General features: G+C 42.6%; 1 protein-coding gene across 2 annotated transcripts in view; it reads right to left on the bottom strand.

Moving 5' to 3' along the window:
* Positions 1-1,810: 1,810 nt before the first annotated feature.
* LOC135548826 (long-chain-fatty-acid--CoA ligase 6-like) overlaps positions 1,811-16,323 on the bottom strand; it is an 86,003-nt gene continuing 71,490 nt past the window's right edge. For both annotated transcript variants that reach the window (XM_064978786.1, XM_064978785.1), the window contains 6 exons: positions 10,517-10,605; positions 9,386-9,502; positions 9,029-9,172; positions 4,563-4,664; positions 4,233-4,304; positions 1,811-4,094 (listed from right to left, as the gene is read on the bottom strand). In XM_064978786.1, the coding sequence (XP_064834858.1) occupies positions 3,954-4,094; positions 4,233-4,304; positions 4,563-4,664; positions 9,029-9,172; positions 9,386-9,502; positions 10,517-10,605 (665 nt within the window). In that variant the 3' untranslated portion in view covers positions 1,811-3,953. The remainder of the gene's footprint in view (positions 4,095-4,232; positions 4,305-4,562; positions 4,665-9,028; positions 9,173-9,385; positions 9,503-10,516; positions 10,606-16,323) is intronic.

The following is a 16,323-nucleotide window of genomic DNA, read 5'->3' as shown; positions in this document are numbered from 1 at the left end:
AAAGGAGCAAAGGCCCTCCATCCCTTCACTCACTCACTGACAACAACAACAAAAAACATGTTCCAAACTCAACTTGCACGATCTTCTGTGCAGTGATAAGCTAGATGTCATGACTTCCGCCGAAGTCGGTCCCTCTCCTTGTTCGGGTGGCGTTCGGCGGTCGACGTCACCAGTCTTCTAGCCATCGCCGATCCACTTTTCATTTTCCATTTGTTTTGTCTTGTTTTCCCACACACCTGGTTTACATGGTTTGTTTTGCATAAATAAACTGCTCTGGTTGTTACCTATGTCTGCTCTCCTGTGCCTGACTTCCCTGCAGCCAGTTTACGCACCTCTTACACTAGAGTAAATCGGAGGTGAAGCAAACTGGTTTTATTGAATGTTTTCAGTAATCAGGGGAGCAGTTGACGAGACAGATCTGTTGAGGTAAGCACTGTAATGGGATGTCAATGGGATGATCAGTCACTTTATTGTAGTTCCAAATCTGCATCCCAAATGGCACCCGATTCCCCAATTTAAAGCACTACTTTTGACCAGGGCCCATATGGCTCTGCTCAAATATATCGCACTATATAGGGAATAGCCAAATACCATTTGGGACTCAAGCCTTATGACTGCTATTAATTGCTAAGCAGATGAAGCAGCTCACATGTGGTTAGTGCACATTGACTCATTTATGGGTGTTGGGACCTTTTTGCTGTGCAGTAACAGTATATCTTCAGACCGTCCCCTCGTCCCCGCGCAAACCAGGGACCCTCTGCACACATCAACAACAGTCACCCACGAAGCATCGTTACCCATCGCTCCACAAAAGCCGCGGCCCTTGCAGAGCAAGGGGAACTACTACTTCAAGGTCTCAGAGCAAGTGACGTCACCGATTGAAACGCTATTTTGCGCGAACACCGCTAACGAAGCTTGCCGTTTCACATCCGTTACACAGAGAGGGATTTAGCGAAGAGTCACTTCAGTTCTGAGAATTAAACAAAATATGTGCTTAATGACCAGCTTGTCTGGCATCCAGACCAATTTGCTTCTGCCAGGCAAGTGAACAGCAACCATAGTAGGAAAACCTACTGATCAGCTATGAGCAGGGCTTAACTTTCTCTGCAAGGGAGAAAACTAGTTTGGTAATGAGCACACTGGGCTTGGGTTATTTTTTTGTTCACCAGTTGTGCTGTAGGTAAATGTGTGTAGCTGGTTGTCAGAAATGGGTTTTCTAATAATGTTTTATCTTATCTGTGTAGGAATACATTAAAATAAGTCTAAGGAGATATGGCCTTCAGGTATAATCATAGTAGCTCATACTGTAATTGTTCAAACAAAATATGAATACGAGCTAGCAAACGTGTTTGAGTGACCAGGGAATGACCCCTGCTAAGCTAGCTACTGCTAGCTAGGCAACATAATTTTTTTGCCCAGGTGTTTCGCTTGTTAGGTCAAATTAGAAAGCCAGCGAATCAGAAAGATCGTTTGAACAAAATATTATTAATTAAATTATTAAAATATTGTAATTGGCCATAGCGAGTATTTCAATTCTGGATCTTCAGCAACTTGAATGAGCTTGAGCCTCTCGAGATATTCAGAAATTATTTTGAATGGCGGTGATCCCCCCCTAAAATGTATTTCTGCGACCCCTGCTGGTCATAAAAATGAGATGCAAAAATAGAGTACACTTGCGCTAAATCATTTTTTATAATCACCCCATTTTATAACTAACTCATTGTTCTATCTGTCCTAACGCTGTACCAGGTTTGAAACATGACCTCACCTGGAGTCATATCATTAGTCAAAGAAGGAAAAACACGGAGTATTCAAATATCCAACATGTACAGCTTTATTCCTCTCCTGCCCATCATTTAGATTTACTATAAAACATACTATTATTTATATATTTTTAAACATACATGATTATTTATATTCTGCCCTGTTTACATTCATCAGTTGGAATTTGACTATACATTTTTTATTGATTCCTCACCAGTCCCATGGTTTCACATGCAAAGAAAAATTGTTTACCTTTTATACTTTACATTAATTTACAAAAGTGCTGTACACGCATGCTTGTTCTGCCAGATGCAATGTACACAATCCTCATACTCTCCCCTACATATGTCAATCACATCTTATCTGTGAAGTGGATTCATGTTATCCTCTGAACAGCTTGTTGGTAAGCAGAGACTTGGGATTGTGACTCAGGATTTCAAAAAAAAAAAAAAATTCTGGTTAGATATTTATGACAGGTGTATTTGTGACAGGTGTATTTGTCCAGGCAGAAATGACTGAGAGCGGCCTCAATTGGTGCAAAGTTGAAAAACTTGCCCCAAAATAAGTGAGATGGAGGAGGACTACCATCAACGGCCTATGGTCCTTATAGGAGCCAAGGGCTTAAGTCAAGAAGTTTTTTTGACATGGTGTAAAAAATGTAAATAGTGTTTTACCAAATAAAATGAGCTGGATGTTGCAAATACATTATATTAATCTGTGTGATGAACGCTATGATTTGAGCCCTGGCTGACTGTGTCACAACACTGTGTTAGCCTGCAGCGCTAAATCATGTAGGCATGTACTTTGTGGGCTAGTCTTCAGGCCTCAGTTCACTCAAAACCCAGTAAAATTACAATTGCTAGCCTTTCCTTTGAGCTTGAGTCGAAACCCTTACCCCCATGCAACTTCGATATGGAGGTTAATTGGTTAGCTGTAACAGACAATGTGAGGTTCTACTGCCCACAAACATATTTCAGAGGCTCTGTAAGTGCAGCCTTTCCCCCACTAAAATCAGACATCAAATATGATGAAACATCATCTGAGGTACTTGAAGAAAATATACCCTATAGACCTTCAGCACTCAACATTGTGGTTGTTGGCTGCTGAGAAGGAGCAGGCACTAGCATCTGCTAGCTCAACGTAGACTTTTGTTGTGCCATAGTAAACTTCAACCAATCACACAGCCACGCTAACTGTGTAAAGCTCAATAGACTCCAAAAGCACAGGATGAACACTTCTATGGAGACTGTGCCACCTGGCCAACCATGTGCATGCTCATATTACCCTCTATCTCGATCGTGATCATAGTTAACACTTTGTCTATATCGCCCAGCCAAATGAGTCAGTGTTGCAATGCAAAGATAATCCTGTTTTAGTTAGATCGAGCATCGCTTGACATGGAAAATAAATAACTAATTCCAGAATTGATTTGTTTTTTTTCTCTGCCTCATCCCCACCCCTATTGATGCACTCATTCAATACAAGGATATGGTGATGATTCCATATGACAGAAAATTCAATAAAAGTTACAATTCATCTCACTACACGCAAAAAAGAAAATCCATTCATATGCTTACATCTACATCTACATAGTGATACTTTGCGACCAAAATGAACTCCAAAGCCTATACATTTGTACTATGTAAACTCAAAATGTCACTGTCCATTTTGTTCTAACCTCCGTCAAATGGGTGGAGCTTGTCGATATCGACGACATGAGAAAGCCTGACCCAGGACAAATTTTGAAGTATCATGTAACAATAGTCCCAACAATGCAGAGCACACTGCATGCACTGCCCTTAGCCTATGTATGTATGTTCTTACCAGGCAAACTCTGAGCACATCATGTTGGGGAAAAAACTGATGCAATCTTTAAGTTATGTTTTGATAGGCCTACAAAGGAAAGAGGAACGTGCAGGCTATGTTGACTGTCTGTTGCTGCCGTTTCTAGATGGAGAGGAGGCTGATTTGGTTGAAGATCTACATTGGCTGCCGTGGGGCAGCGGGCAACACTCGGTCAGCGGGCGTCAAAAGAGAAATAGATTATTCCTTCCTGAACCACAGTCAGTAACTTTTTTGGCTGATTTGAGTCTGTTTTTGTGGTTTCATAGGGGTGAAGTGGAGTGAAGGGTAAATGTGAATGAGGAGTGATGTTGCTGAGAACCAGGCTTTTAGTTTGTGGTCGTGTTTCACATGGAGATGTTTTCGTACAGGTCTTCAATCTTCTCCTTGAAAAACTCCCTCAGCTCAGGTCTCTTTGCTTTTAGTGTCGGAGTCAACAGGCCATTCTGTATCGAGAATAGCTCATTATGGACGTAGATATTTTTCACCTTAGGAGAAAATGAAGACATTATAAAATGTAGACAGGATCCTGTGTCATCATCGAGTTCTCTTTGAGATACTTGTCATTTGTTAAAACGGAGTGTCGGTTGCCCCAAACCAATGAACACCTCACAATTGACACCCACCTGCTCAAACGAGTGGAGGCCGCTCGCCTTGCCCAGTCGCTGCAAGTCTTCCATGATGGCTTTCTTCAGGACCTTTACACAAACAGAGACACAACACCACCACACTATGACTCTCGAAGATGATACCGTGTGTTGTGCCAACCTATTCAACAAAGGGCCCAACTCTTAACAAAAAGGTGTTCAACAGGGCACCCTTTCATTTCGTTTAATCAGTTTACTGAGAATCTAGGGCTATTTCTCTATTCACATAACACATAGTTGACACCTTTCATCATGGCAACAAATGGAACAAACACACCATTGAATGTAGATTAATTTAAAATCACATACAGTATTTTTACAGAGGTCCCGATAGCTCCCCTCCATGCCTTTCTTCAGGGCCCAAGCAGGCATTGTCTCTGGGTCAGGAACAACTATGGCAACCAGACAGGACTGGAAGAGTAACAGACCATATAGTATATGAACATTAGAAGTTAGAAAGGGGAGAAAATAAATATATACAGAACCAGTCGAAAGTGTGGACACAACTATTAATCAAATGTTTTTATAAAGGCCTTTTTACATGATTTACTCATTCAAGGGATATTCTTAATTTTTTTTACTATTTTCTACATTGTAGGATAATAGAGAAGACATCAAAACAATGAAATAACACATATAGAATCTTGTAGTAACCACAAAAAGTTAGCAGTAACCAAAAAGGTTTTGACTCAAACTCAAAGGAAAGGCTAGCAATTATAATTTTAGTGGCGGTTGAGAGAAAAGTTAAAATATATTTTAGATTCTTCAAAGTAGCCACCCTTTGCCTTGATGACAGCGTTGCACACTCTTGGCATTCTCTCAACCAGCTTCACCTAGAATGCTTTCCCAACAGTATTGAAAGAGTTCCCACATATGTTGAGCACTTGTAGGGTGCTTTTCCTTTATTCTGCGCTCCAACTCATCCCAAACCATCTCAATTGGGTTGAGGTCTGGTGATTGTGGAGGCCAGGAGATCTGATGCAGCACTCCATCACTCTCCTTCTTGGTCAAATAGCCCGTACACAGCTGGGAGGTGTGTTGGGTCATTGTACTGATGAAAAACAAATGATAGCTTCCAGAAAATTGGAACGGAAATGGCGCCACACCAAACATGAAGTCTTCCGACTTGCTTGGAAAGGCAGTACCGAAGAGCCCTTACTGCTGCTCGATCATCCTATTTTTCTAACTTCATTGAGGAAAATAAGAACAATCCAAAATTCCATTTTTTATACTGTCGCAAAGCTAACTAAAAAGCAGCATTCCCCAAAAGGCTGTTGCGCAGCAACTCACTGCCTTCCTGAAGACAAACAATGTATACGAAATGCTTCAGTCTGGTTTTAGACCCCATTATAGCACTGAGACTGCACTTGTGAAGGTGGTAAATGACATTTTAATGGCATCGGACCGAGGCTCTGCATCTGTCCTCGTGCTCCTTGACCTTAGTGCTGCTTTTGATACCATCGATCACCACATTCTTTTGGAGAGATTGGAAACCCAAATTGGTCTACACGGACAAGTTCTGGCCTGGTTTAGATCTTATCTGTCGGAAAGATATCGGTTTGTCTCTGTGAATGGTTTGTCCTCTGACAAATCAACTGTACATTTCGGTGTTCCTCAAGGTTCCGTTTTAGGACCACTATTGCTTTCACTATATATTTTACCTCTTGGGGATGTCATTCGAAAACATAATGTTAACTTTCACTGCTATGCGGATGACACACAGCTGTACATTTCAATGAAACATGGTGAAGCCCCAAAATTGCCCTTGCTAGAAGCCTGTGTTTCAGACATAAGGAAGTGGATGGCTGCAAACTTTCTACTTTTAAACTCGGACAAAACAGAGATGCTTGTTCTAGGTCCCGAGAAACAAAGAGATCTTCTGTTGAATCTGACAATTAATCTTAATGGTTGTACAGTCGTCTCAAATAAAACTGTGAAGGACCTCGGCGTTACTCTGGACTCTGATCTCTCTTTTGAAGAACATATCAAGACCATTTCAAGGACAGCTTTTTTCCATCTACGTAACATTGCAAAAATCAGAAACTTTCTGTCCAAAAATGATGCAGACAAATTAATCCATGCTTTTGTCACTTCTAGGTTAGACTACTGCAATGCTCTACTTTCCGAACTACCCGGATAAAGCACTAAATATACTTCAGTTAGTGCGAAATACGTCTGCTAGAATCCTGACTAGAACCAAAACATTTGATCATATTACTCCAGTGCTAGCCTCCCTACACTGGCTTCCTGTCAAAGCAAGGGCTGATTTCAAGGTTTTACTGCTAACCTACAAAGCATTACATGGGCTTGCTCCTACCTAGCTCTCTGATTTGGTCCTGCCGTACTTACCTACACGTACGCTACGGTCACAAGACGCAGGCCTCCTAATTGGCCCTAGAATTTCTAAGCAAACAGCTGGAGGCAGGGCTTTCTCCTATAGAGCTCCATTTTTATGGAATGGTCTGCCTACCCATGTGAGAGACGCAAACTCGGTCTCAATCTTTAAGTCTTCACTGAAGACTCATCTCTTCAGTGGGTCATATGATTGAGTTTAGTCTGGCCCAGGAGTGTGAAGGTGAACGGAAAGGCTCTGGAGCAACGAACCGCCCTTGCTGTCTCTGCCTGGCCGGTTCCCCTCTTTCCACTGGGATTCTCTGCCTCTAACCCTATTACAGGGGCCGAGTCACTGGCTTACTGGGGCTCTCTCATGCCGTCCCTGGAAGGGGTGCGTCACCTGAGTGGGTTGATTCACTGATGTGGTCATCCTGCCTGGGTTGGCGCCCCCCCTTGGGTTGTGCCATGGCGGAGATCTTTGTGGGCTATACTCAGCCTTGTCTCAGGATGGTAAGTTGGTGGTTGAAGATATCCCTCTAGTGGTGTGGGGGCTGTGCTTTGGCAAAGTGGGTGGGGTTATATCCTTCCTGTTTGGCCCTGTCCGGGGGTGTCCTCGGATGGGGCCACAGTGTCTCCTGACCCCTCCTGTCTCAGCCTCCAGTATTTATGCTGCAGTAGTTTATGTGTCGGGGGGGCTAGGTTCAGTTTGTTATATCTGGAGTACTTCTCCTGTCCTATTCGGTGTCCTGTGTGAATTTAAGTGTGCTTTCTCTAATTCTCTCTTTCTTTCTTTCTTTCTCTCGGAGGACCTGAGCCCTAGGACCATGCCCCAGGACTACCTGACATGATGACTCCTTGCTGTCCCCAGTCCACCTGGCCGTGCTGCTGCTCCAGTTTCAACTGTTCTGCCTTATTATTATTCGACCATGCTGGTCATTTATGAACATTTGAACATCTTGGCCATGTTCTGTTATAATCTCCACCCGGCACAGCCGTAAAGAGGACTGGCCACCCCACATAGCCTGGTTCCTCTCTAGGTTTCTTTCTAGGTTTTGGCCTTTCTAGGGAGTTCTTCCTAGCCACCGTGCTTCTACACCTGCATTGTTTGCTGTTTGGGGTTTTTGGCTGGGTTTCTGTACAGCACTTTGATATATCAGCTGATGTACGAAGGGCTATATAAATAAATTTGATTTGATTTAGTGGGACTAATTTCAAACCAGACAGGATGGCATATCGCTGCAGAATTCTGTGGTAGCCATGCTGGTTGAGTGTGCCTTGAATTCTAAATAAGTCACAGACAGTGTCAATAGCAAAGCACCCCCACACCATCACACCTCCTCCTCCATGCTTCACGGTGGGAACCACACATGCAGAGACCATCCGTTCACCTACTCTGCGTCTCACAAAGACAAAGTGGTTGCAACCAAAAATTTGGACTCATCAGACCAAACAACAGATTTCCCCGGTCTGATGTCCATTGCTCGTCTTTCTCGAGCAAGTCTCTTCTTAAATGGTGTCCTTTAGTAGTGGTTTCTTTGCAGTAATTCGACCATGAAAGCCTGACTCACGCAGTCTCCTCTGAACAGTTGTTGAGATGTGTCTGTTACTTGAACTCTGTGAAGCATTTATTTGGGCTGCAATCTGAGGTGCAGTTAACTCTAATGAACATATCCTCTGCAGCAGAGGTAACTCTGGGTCTTCCTTTCCTGTGGCGGTCCTCAATAATTTTGCACGCCCAATTTTTCAGTTTTTGATTTGTTAAAAAAGTTTGAAATATCCAATAAATGTCGCTCCACTTCATGATTGTGTCCCAGTTGTTGTTGATTCTTCACAAAAAAATACAGTTTTATATCTTTATGTTTGAAGCCTGAAATGTGGCAAAAGGTCGCAAAGTTCAAGGGGCCGAATACTTTCGCAAGGCACTGTACATCTCTCTATGCACACACACACACACACACACACACACACACACACACACACACACACACACACACACACACCACGGGAGGGAATGAGCTGGTGGAGACTGACTTGAACTGGGTGTGTTCAATTCGTCGATGACCAATGCTCACAAAGGAGCTACAGTATGGACCTAAGTAGGTCTGTGTCTCTATGAAACTAGCTGTAAATAAACAGTGGCAAGCATAAGAAAATCTATTACTGACTTGACTGGAGAAGTGGTTTATAAACAAATTGAGCGACATTTATAATGAATTGGCTTGACCCGATTATCTATGTCCTCTGGCAACAAACAGAAAAACTAAAACTGCATGGGTTTGGTTTAGAGCACATGGGTACATGTTCAGTCTGGACACAGAGACGTCTAGGTATCCTCAGGTGGTTCTGGGTCCAGTGACCATCTCTCATAATGCTCAAGCAACGAAACCACGTGCTGTGATGTGATAAGGAAGAGAGGTGGTTAGGGAGGTAGGTTAGTTCACCTGTAGACTGTCACCATGGACGTAGAGCTGGGTCACAGGCTCACAGCGGATGTAAATGTTCTCTATCTTCTCAGGGGAGATGTACTCTCCCTGGGCCAGCTTAAAGATGTGCTTCTTCCGGTCAATGATCTTTAGTGTACCGTTCTGAGAAGTGTAGGGGACAGGAAAGAAGAGGGCAGACGGCATAAGGAAACAGGTCTGAATCCTGTCTTGAAATACGCTCATACCTTACATTTTAACTGAGATACTTGTGGATCGGATTCAACCATAAAATAGAATATTGTACAAGGATGGCAAAGAGATGTTTGAGGAATTGTCTCTGCAAGTGAAGGGTCATAGACAAGCGGGTGTACGTACAGGCAACCATTTCCCTATGTCTCCAGTGTGGAGCCAACCGTCTGTGTCTAGCGTTTCAGCCGTCCTCCCTGGGTCTTTAAGGTAGCCCTTAAAAACATTGGGCCCTTTCACACACACCTAATGGATGATTGGAGGGAGGGAGGGAGAGAGAGAAAAACAAAGTGATAATTAAGGAGAATATGTTCAGCACCCAACTATCATTTTGACTAATGCTAACATAATGTACATACAGTGGCTATCAGAAGTATTCACCGCCCATTGCATCGTTTCACATTTTGTTGCGTTTCAAAGTAGGATTTTCATTCTTTTAACTCTGTCATTTAGACAATTATTGTGGACTACAATGTTGTTAATGCACCCTCAGTTCTTCCTTCACAGCCATTGAACTCTGTAGCAGTTTAAAAAAATATATTATTATTTTTTTTTAATAATTCACCAATTGGCCTCAAGGTGACATCCTTCTTTCCTGCAGCAGATCAGGAGGATGATTGTATATGTGTTGTGTCTGGGTGGTTTAATACACCATCCACGGCATAATTATTAACTTGACCATTCTTAAAAAGAGATATTCAATGTCTGATATGTTATTGTTACCCATCACTGCCCTTCTTTATGAGGCTTTTGAAAAGCTCCCTGGTCTTTGTAGTTGAAATTCAATACTTCACTGAGGGACCTTACAGTACGTTGTATGTACACATGGAGGACAGAGGAAGGGATAGAATCAAAAATCATGTCAACCCCTATTATTTCACACAGAGGGAGTCTTATTTTGTGATTTGTTAAGCCAAATTCTACTCCTGAAATAATAAAGTCTTACCCAAACAAAAGGGGTGAACACTTTTGCAACTATATTTGAGTTATTACATGTATCTTAGTTTGTTAACATTTGTAGAATTTTCTTTTCACTTTGACATTGAGTACTTTGTGTAGGTTTATTACAACAACAACAAAAAAATCACAACCAAATCCATTTGAATCCTACTGTCACGGAAAACAAAATGTGAACAAATCCATGGTGGGGTGAATAATTATGATACCCACTACAGCCTCAATGACCAACTGTCTGTGACCCTGTTCAAGTACAGATGAGCAACAACAACAAAAATATCCTTGACGTTTCATTCAACTCACCTCTCCTTCTCCTTTGGCAGCAAAGTAGTTCTTTTCAGCCACATCCACCAGCTTGATGAGGTTACATGGCAGTGGTGCCCCCACATGACCTAGAGTTAGTCATCAAAACAAGCACAAATATGAGCAAAAAATAAATAAATAGTTTACAGACAGCACTAATTGATGTCTTCATTTGTTTGATTCAAGTCATTACACAGTAAACTGGCTGCCACCAAACATTATGCATTACAGTATAATGCCCCAAAAAAACATATATAAAGCTGAAAATACAAAAACTTAGCCCCATACAGTTTGACACTATAATGCCCTATAATACGAACTTGTCCAATCCCTTTGCGTAATTATTCTGATGAAGGCTGAAATGTTAATATTTGAACCTTGCTAAAATATCCTTCTTTTTTTCTTTTTTAAATGATGAGTGAGCGATGCGCCTTGTGATGAAACATTTTGGTTGCACCTCAATTCACATTTATAGATCACCCTTCATTTCTTAACATATAAGATTTGACGGCTTGCTCCCAACAATGGCCCAAGGAGTAAATAACAGTATCAATCATTCCAATAAATTTTTTGAAAATGCTATTATGCTGGAGTCACTGAGGACGGACAAGTAATGTATTCCATTCTGAATGGAAAGACATCCAAGTAGGACTGGACAAAACCCATCTACCTGGAGTGACATTATCTGACTAACCAACACCTGGACTGACACCTTGAATAGATGCTCTTTCGTGTTGAAGGCAGCCACAATCTCTTACCTACAAAATAAGGAGAACAAACCCTAATAGAGACACAATTAGAAGAGTGTTTGAAAGATGGGCAACTAACCAGCAAACCTAAAATGAGCTGAGAGAGAGTACAAAAAGGAGAAGTTCCACTGGGACAACGAGATTACTGAGGTTTATCTGTACTCTTGACTATCCAAGTCAGCCCCTAGAGCACAATACAGAAGACATAAAAGAGGCCGCCGTCAACCCAGCTAGGGGAGACTAGATGTACATGACAATTCCATGCACCCCGCAAACTCTAGTAACCACCTCTAGTACAACAGACACTGAACTACAGAGGCCAATGGAACAACAAATCGGGTGAACAGCACAATTCACAGTGAACCAATGGACTGGCGGATGAGATGAGACCAGAAAAACAAGGAGGAAACTAAATTACTCACCGGTACAACACTACACAAACAAAAGTTTTCATAACAGTGACCTTAATTGCCTACCATCTGTAAGCTTTTAGTGTCTTAACGACCGTTCCACAGGTGCATGTTCCTTAGTTGTTTATGGTTCATTGAACAAGCATGGGAAACAGCATTTAAACCCTTTACAATGAAGATCTGTGAAGTTATTTGAATTTGTTATCTTTGAAAGACAGGGTCCTGAAAAAAACAATGTTTCTTTTTTTGCTGAGTTTACATGGTGCCTAAGCTACACAAGAACACGGATAACCCTCTGGGCAGACCCATCATGTCAGGGATTGGGAGACTAATTTAGAAAAGCTCACTCTGTCAACCACCTGAAACCCATTGTCTCAAATCTGCCATCTTATCTCAAAGACACTGGTGACTTTCTAAAACTATTGACTGACTGATTGGGAAAACAGAACAGTGTCTCTTAGTGTCTTTTGACGTTCAGTCCCTGTACACCGTCATTCCTTATGAACTAGGAATTGAACGCTGTCCATTTCCTTGACATGAGAACCCAAGCTACCCTCTTCTTTCCTAGCTGAACCCATGAGGTTGATGGTCACCAAATACTACTTTAAGTTTGACGATGCCTACTTCCTGCAGTGTAGCAGGACTGCCGTGGGCACAAGGATGGCAACCAACTTCACTAAACTGCACCTTGGATAAGTGGAAAAAAGTTCCTTCTTAACGAGACGTTTAGAATGAACCATTGTTTCGAGAGCCTGGTTGTTTGGAAATGCTACATTGATTACATGTTTGTTGTCTACAAGGGTAAGGTAACCTAAACTTCCTGGTGTCCTTTCACCAATTTCTGGATTTCATTACAGGACACCTGGGAGGGAGGTCTGGACTTCCTGGACGTAGGCGTCACCAAAACCGGTACCTCCCTCATCTATTCAGAACGAGCACCGACAAACAACTTCCTCCATGCTCAAAGTTAACAACATAGGGTCAGAGCTTCTGCTTCAGTCAAAGTGCATTCGACAGAAGATTACAGATTTAGAGCAAAGGGCTACAATCACACATGATTAAACCAAGTAAACTGGTGGAAATTCCTATAGCACAGCTGAGCAAGGTCCAGAACTCCTAGGCATCATCAAAACATGTTGGCATATTCTCTGCTTAGACCCAGCTCGAGGCCATGCATTTCAGTAGCCTCCCATACTGCTTGACATAAAAACATTTAAGACAATGTTGTCCGATCTGATGTCAGCCAAAGCGCAAACAAGACCAACATCCTGCCTATTCCTCCCAGCAACTACACTTGTGGCAATTGTACCCAATGTCAGTAACACCAAATGTATGATGTTTCCTGCACCCCTGATCGGATCGTGACCCCAAATTCAAAGGTACCATCAACTGCAATTCTCGCAGTGTGATCTACGTGATTTGCTGCCTGTGCAACTTATTTAACGTAGGCGAGGAAGTTACGCACTAGAATGTGTGAGCGCCGAAGTGCCATTCAAAGTGATGACCTCAACAGCCCAGTGTCCCTCTGTTTAAAAAAGAGAGGACACTCAGCTTGTGAGTTATTTTGGAATTGAATGAGTTAGCAAAAACAAACGCTGTTGCGACGTTGACTAACATTGACAGCCCAAGAGATGTTCTGGATCAATCCCTTAGATACTTTAGACCCCAGAGGTCTTAACCTAGAGAAGGACTATAGTGTGTTTTTGTGAATGCCGCCCCCTAAACAAAGTGATACTTTGGCTATTGGAGCCATTTGTACTTCATATACATTCATGAGAAAAGCTCACTAGCACACTATTGTTAGAACCAGTTAGTCCTTTTTGCTTTTGATGTTCTCCCTAGTTTTGTTTAAATGTCATTTCCCCCCCTCAAATTATAGTAGTGGTTTTACATCAATTATATTTACTGCAGTTGAAATATGCTCCCCTTCTAATTGTTTTACTGTTTCCTGTTTGCTTTTCTGTATTTTACCACTAGGTGGAGACATTGACCACAGTACCCCTCACCCTGTATAGCTCAGTTGTCCTGACAGGACTCTGCCAGGACCTAGGATCAAGAGAGACGCTCAAGTATTTTAGGACTATATCTCTTGACACAATGATGAAAATAATCGTGGCCTCTAAACCTTCAAGCTGCATACTGGACCCTATTCCAACTAAACTACTGAAAGAGCTGCTTCCTGTGCTTGGCCCTCCTATGTTGAACATAATAAATGGCTCTCTATCCACCGGATGTGTAACAAACTCACTAAAAGTGGCAGTAATAAAGCCTCTCTTGAAAAAGCCAAACCTTGACCCAGAAAATATAAAAAAACTATCGGCCAATATCGAATCTTCCATTCCTCTGAAAATGTTTAGAAAAGGCTGTTGCGCAGCAACTCACTGCCTTCCTGAAGACAAACAATGTATACGAAATGCTTTAATCTGGTTTTAGACCCCATCATAGCACTGAGACTGCACTCGTGTAGCTGGTAAATGACCTTTTAATGGCATCAGACTGAGGCTCTGCATCTGTACTCGTGCTCCTAGACCTTAGTGCTGCTTTTGATACCATCAGGAGATGGTATACAAATTGGTCTACACGGACAAGTTCTGGCCTGGTTTAGATCTTATCTGTCGGAAAGATATCAGTTTGTCTCTGTGAATGGTTTCTCCTCTGACAAATCAACTGTAAATTTCGGTGTTCCTCAAGGTTCCGTTTTAGGACCACTATTGTTTTCCACTATATATTTTACCTCTTGGGGATGTCATTCGAAAACATAATGTTAACTTTCACTGCTATGCGGATGACACACAGCTGTACATTTCAATGAAACATGGTGAAGCCCCAAAATTGCCCTTGCTGGAAGCCTGTGTTTCAGCCATAAGGAAGTGTATGGCTGCAAATGTTCTACTTTTAAACTTGGACAAAACAGAGATGCTTGTTCTAGGTCCCAAGAAACAAAGAGATCTTCTGTTGAATCTGACAATTAATCTTAATGGTTGTACAGTCGTCTCAAACAAACCTGTGAAGGACATCGGTGTTACTCTGGACCCTGATCTCTCTTTTGAAGAACATATCAAGACTGTTTCAAGGACAGCTCTTTTCCATCTACGTAACATTGCAAAAATCAGAAACTTTCTGTCCAAAAATGATGCAGAAAAATGTATCCATGCTTTTGTCACTTCTAGGTTAGACTACTGTAATGCTCTACTTTCCGACTACCCGGATAAAGCACCAAATAAACTTCAGTTAGTGCCAAATACGGCTGCTAGAATCCTGACTTGAACCAAAAAAAATTATCATATTACTCCAGTGCTAGCCTCCCAACACTGGCTTCCTGTCAAGGCAAGGGCTGATTTCAAGGTTTTACTGCTAACCTACAAAGCATTACATGGGCTTGCTCCTACCTAGCTCTCTGATTTGGTCCTGCCGTACATACCTACACGTACGCTACGGTCACAAGACGCAGGCCTCCTAATTGTCCCTAGAATTTCTAAGCAAACAGCTGGAGGCAGGGCTTTCTCCTATAGAGCTCCATTTTTATGGAATGGTCTGCCTACCCATGTGAGAGACGCAAACTCGGTCTCAACCTTTAAGTCTTCACTGAAGACTCATCTCTTCAGTGGGTCATATGATTGAGTGTAGTCTGGCCCAGGAGTGTGAAGGTGAACGGAAAGGCTCTGGATCAACAAACTGCCCTTGCTGTCTCTGCCTGGCCGGTTCCCCTCTTTCCTCTAACCCTATTACAGGGGCTGAGTCACTGGCTTACTAGGGCTCTTTCATACCGTCCCTAGGAGGGGTGCGTCACTAGAGTGGGTTGAGTCACTGATGTGATCTTCCTGTCTGGGTTGGCGCCCCCACTTGGGTTGTGTCGTGGCGGAGATCTTTGTGGGCTATACTCAGCCTTGTCTCAGGATGGTAAGTTGGTGGTTGAAGATATCCCTCTAGTGGTGTGGGGGCTGTGCTTTGGCAAAGTGGGTGGGGTTATATCCTTCCTGTTTGGCTCTGTCCGGGGGTGTCCTCGGATGGGGCCACAGTGTCTCCTGACCCCTCCTGTCTCAGCCTCCAGTATTTATGCTGCAGTAGTTTATGTGTCGGGGGGCAAGGGTCAGTTTGTTATATCTGGAGTACTTCTCCTGTCCTATTCGGTGTCCTGTGTGAATTTAAGTGTGCTTTCTCTAATTCTCTCTTTCTCTCTTTCTTTCTCTCTCTCGGAGGACCTGAGCCCTAGGACCATGCCCCAGGACTACCTGACATGATGACTCCTTGCTGTCCCCAGTCCACCTGGCCGTGCTGCTGCTCCAGTTTCAACTGTTCTGCCTTATTATTATTCGACCATGCTGGTCATTTATGAACATTTGAACATCTTGGCCATGTTCTGTTATAATCTCCACCCGGCACAGCCAGAAGAGGACTGGCCACCCCACATAGCCTGGTTCCTCTCTAGGTTTCTTCCTAGGTTTTGGCCTTTCTAGGGAGTTTTTCCTAGCCACCATGCTTCTACACCTGCATTGCTTGCTGTTTGGGGTTTTAGGTTGGGTTTCTGTACAGCACTTTGAGATATCAGCTGATGTATGAAGGGCTATATAAATACATTTGATTTGATTTGATTAGTCTACCCTTTCGTTAGCATCACCAGTTGAAGAGTTTTCTCCCTAATTGGGAA

This window comes from Oncorhynchus masou, chromosome 11 (assembly GCF_036934945.1).
Source record: "Oncorhynchus masou masou isolate Uvic2021 chromosome 11, UVic_Omas_1.1, whole genome shotgun sequence".
In the NCBI taxonomy this organism is placed as follows: Eukaryota; Metazoa; Chordata; class Actinopteri; order Salmoniformes; family Salmonidae; genus Oncorhynchus; species Oncorhynchus masou.
This window is presented reverse-complemented; position numbering and strand designations above follow the sequence as displayed.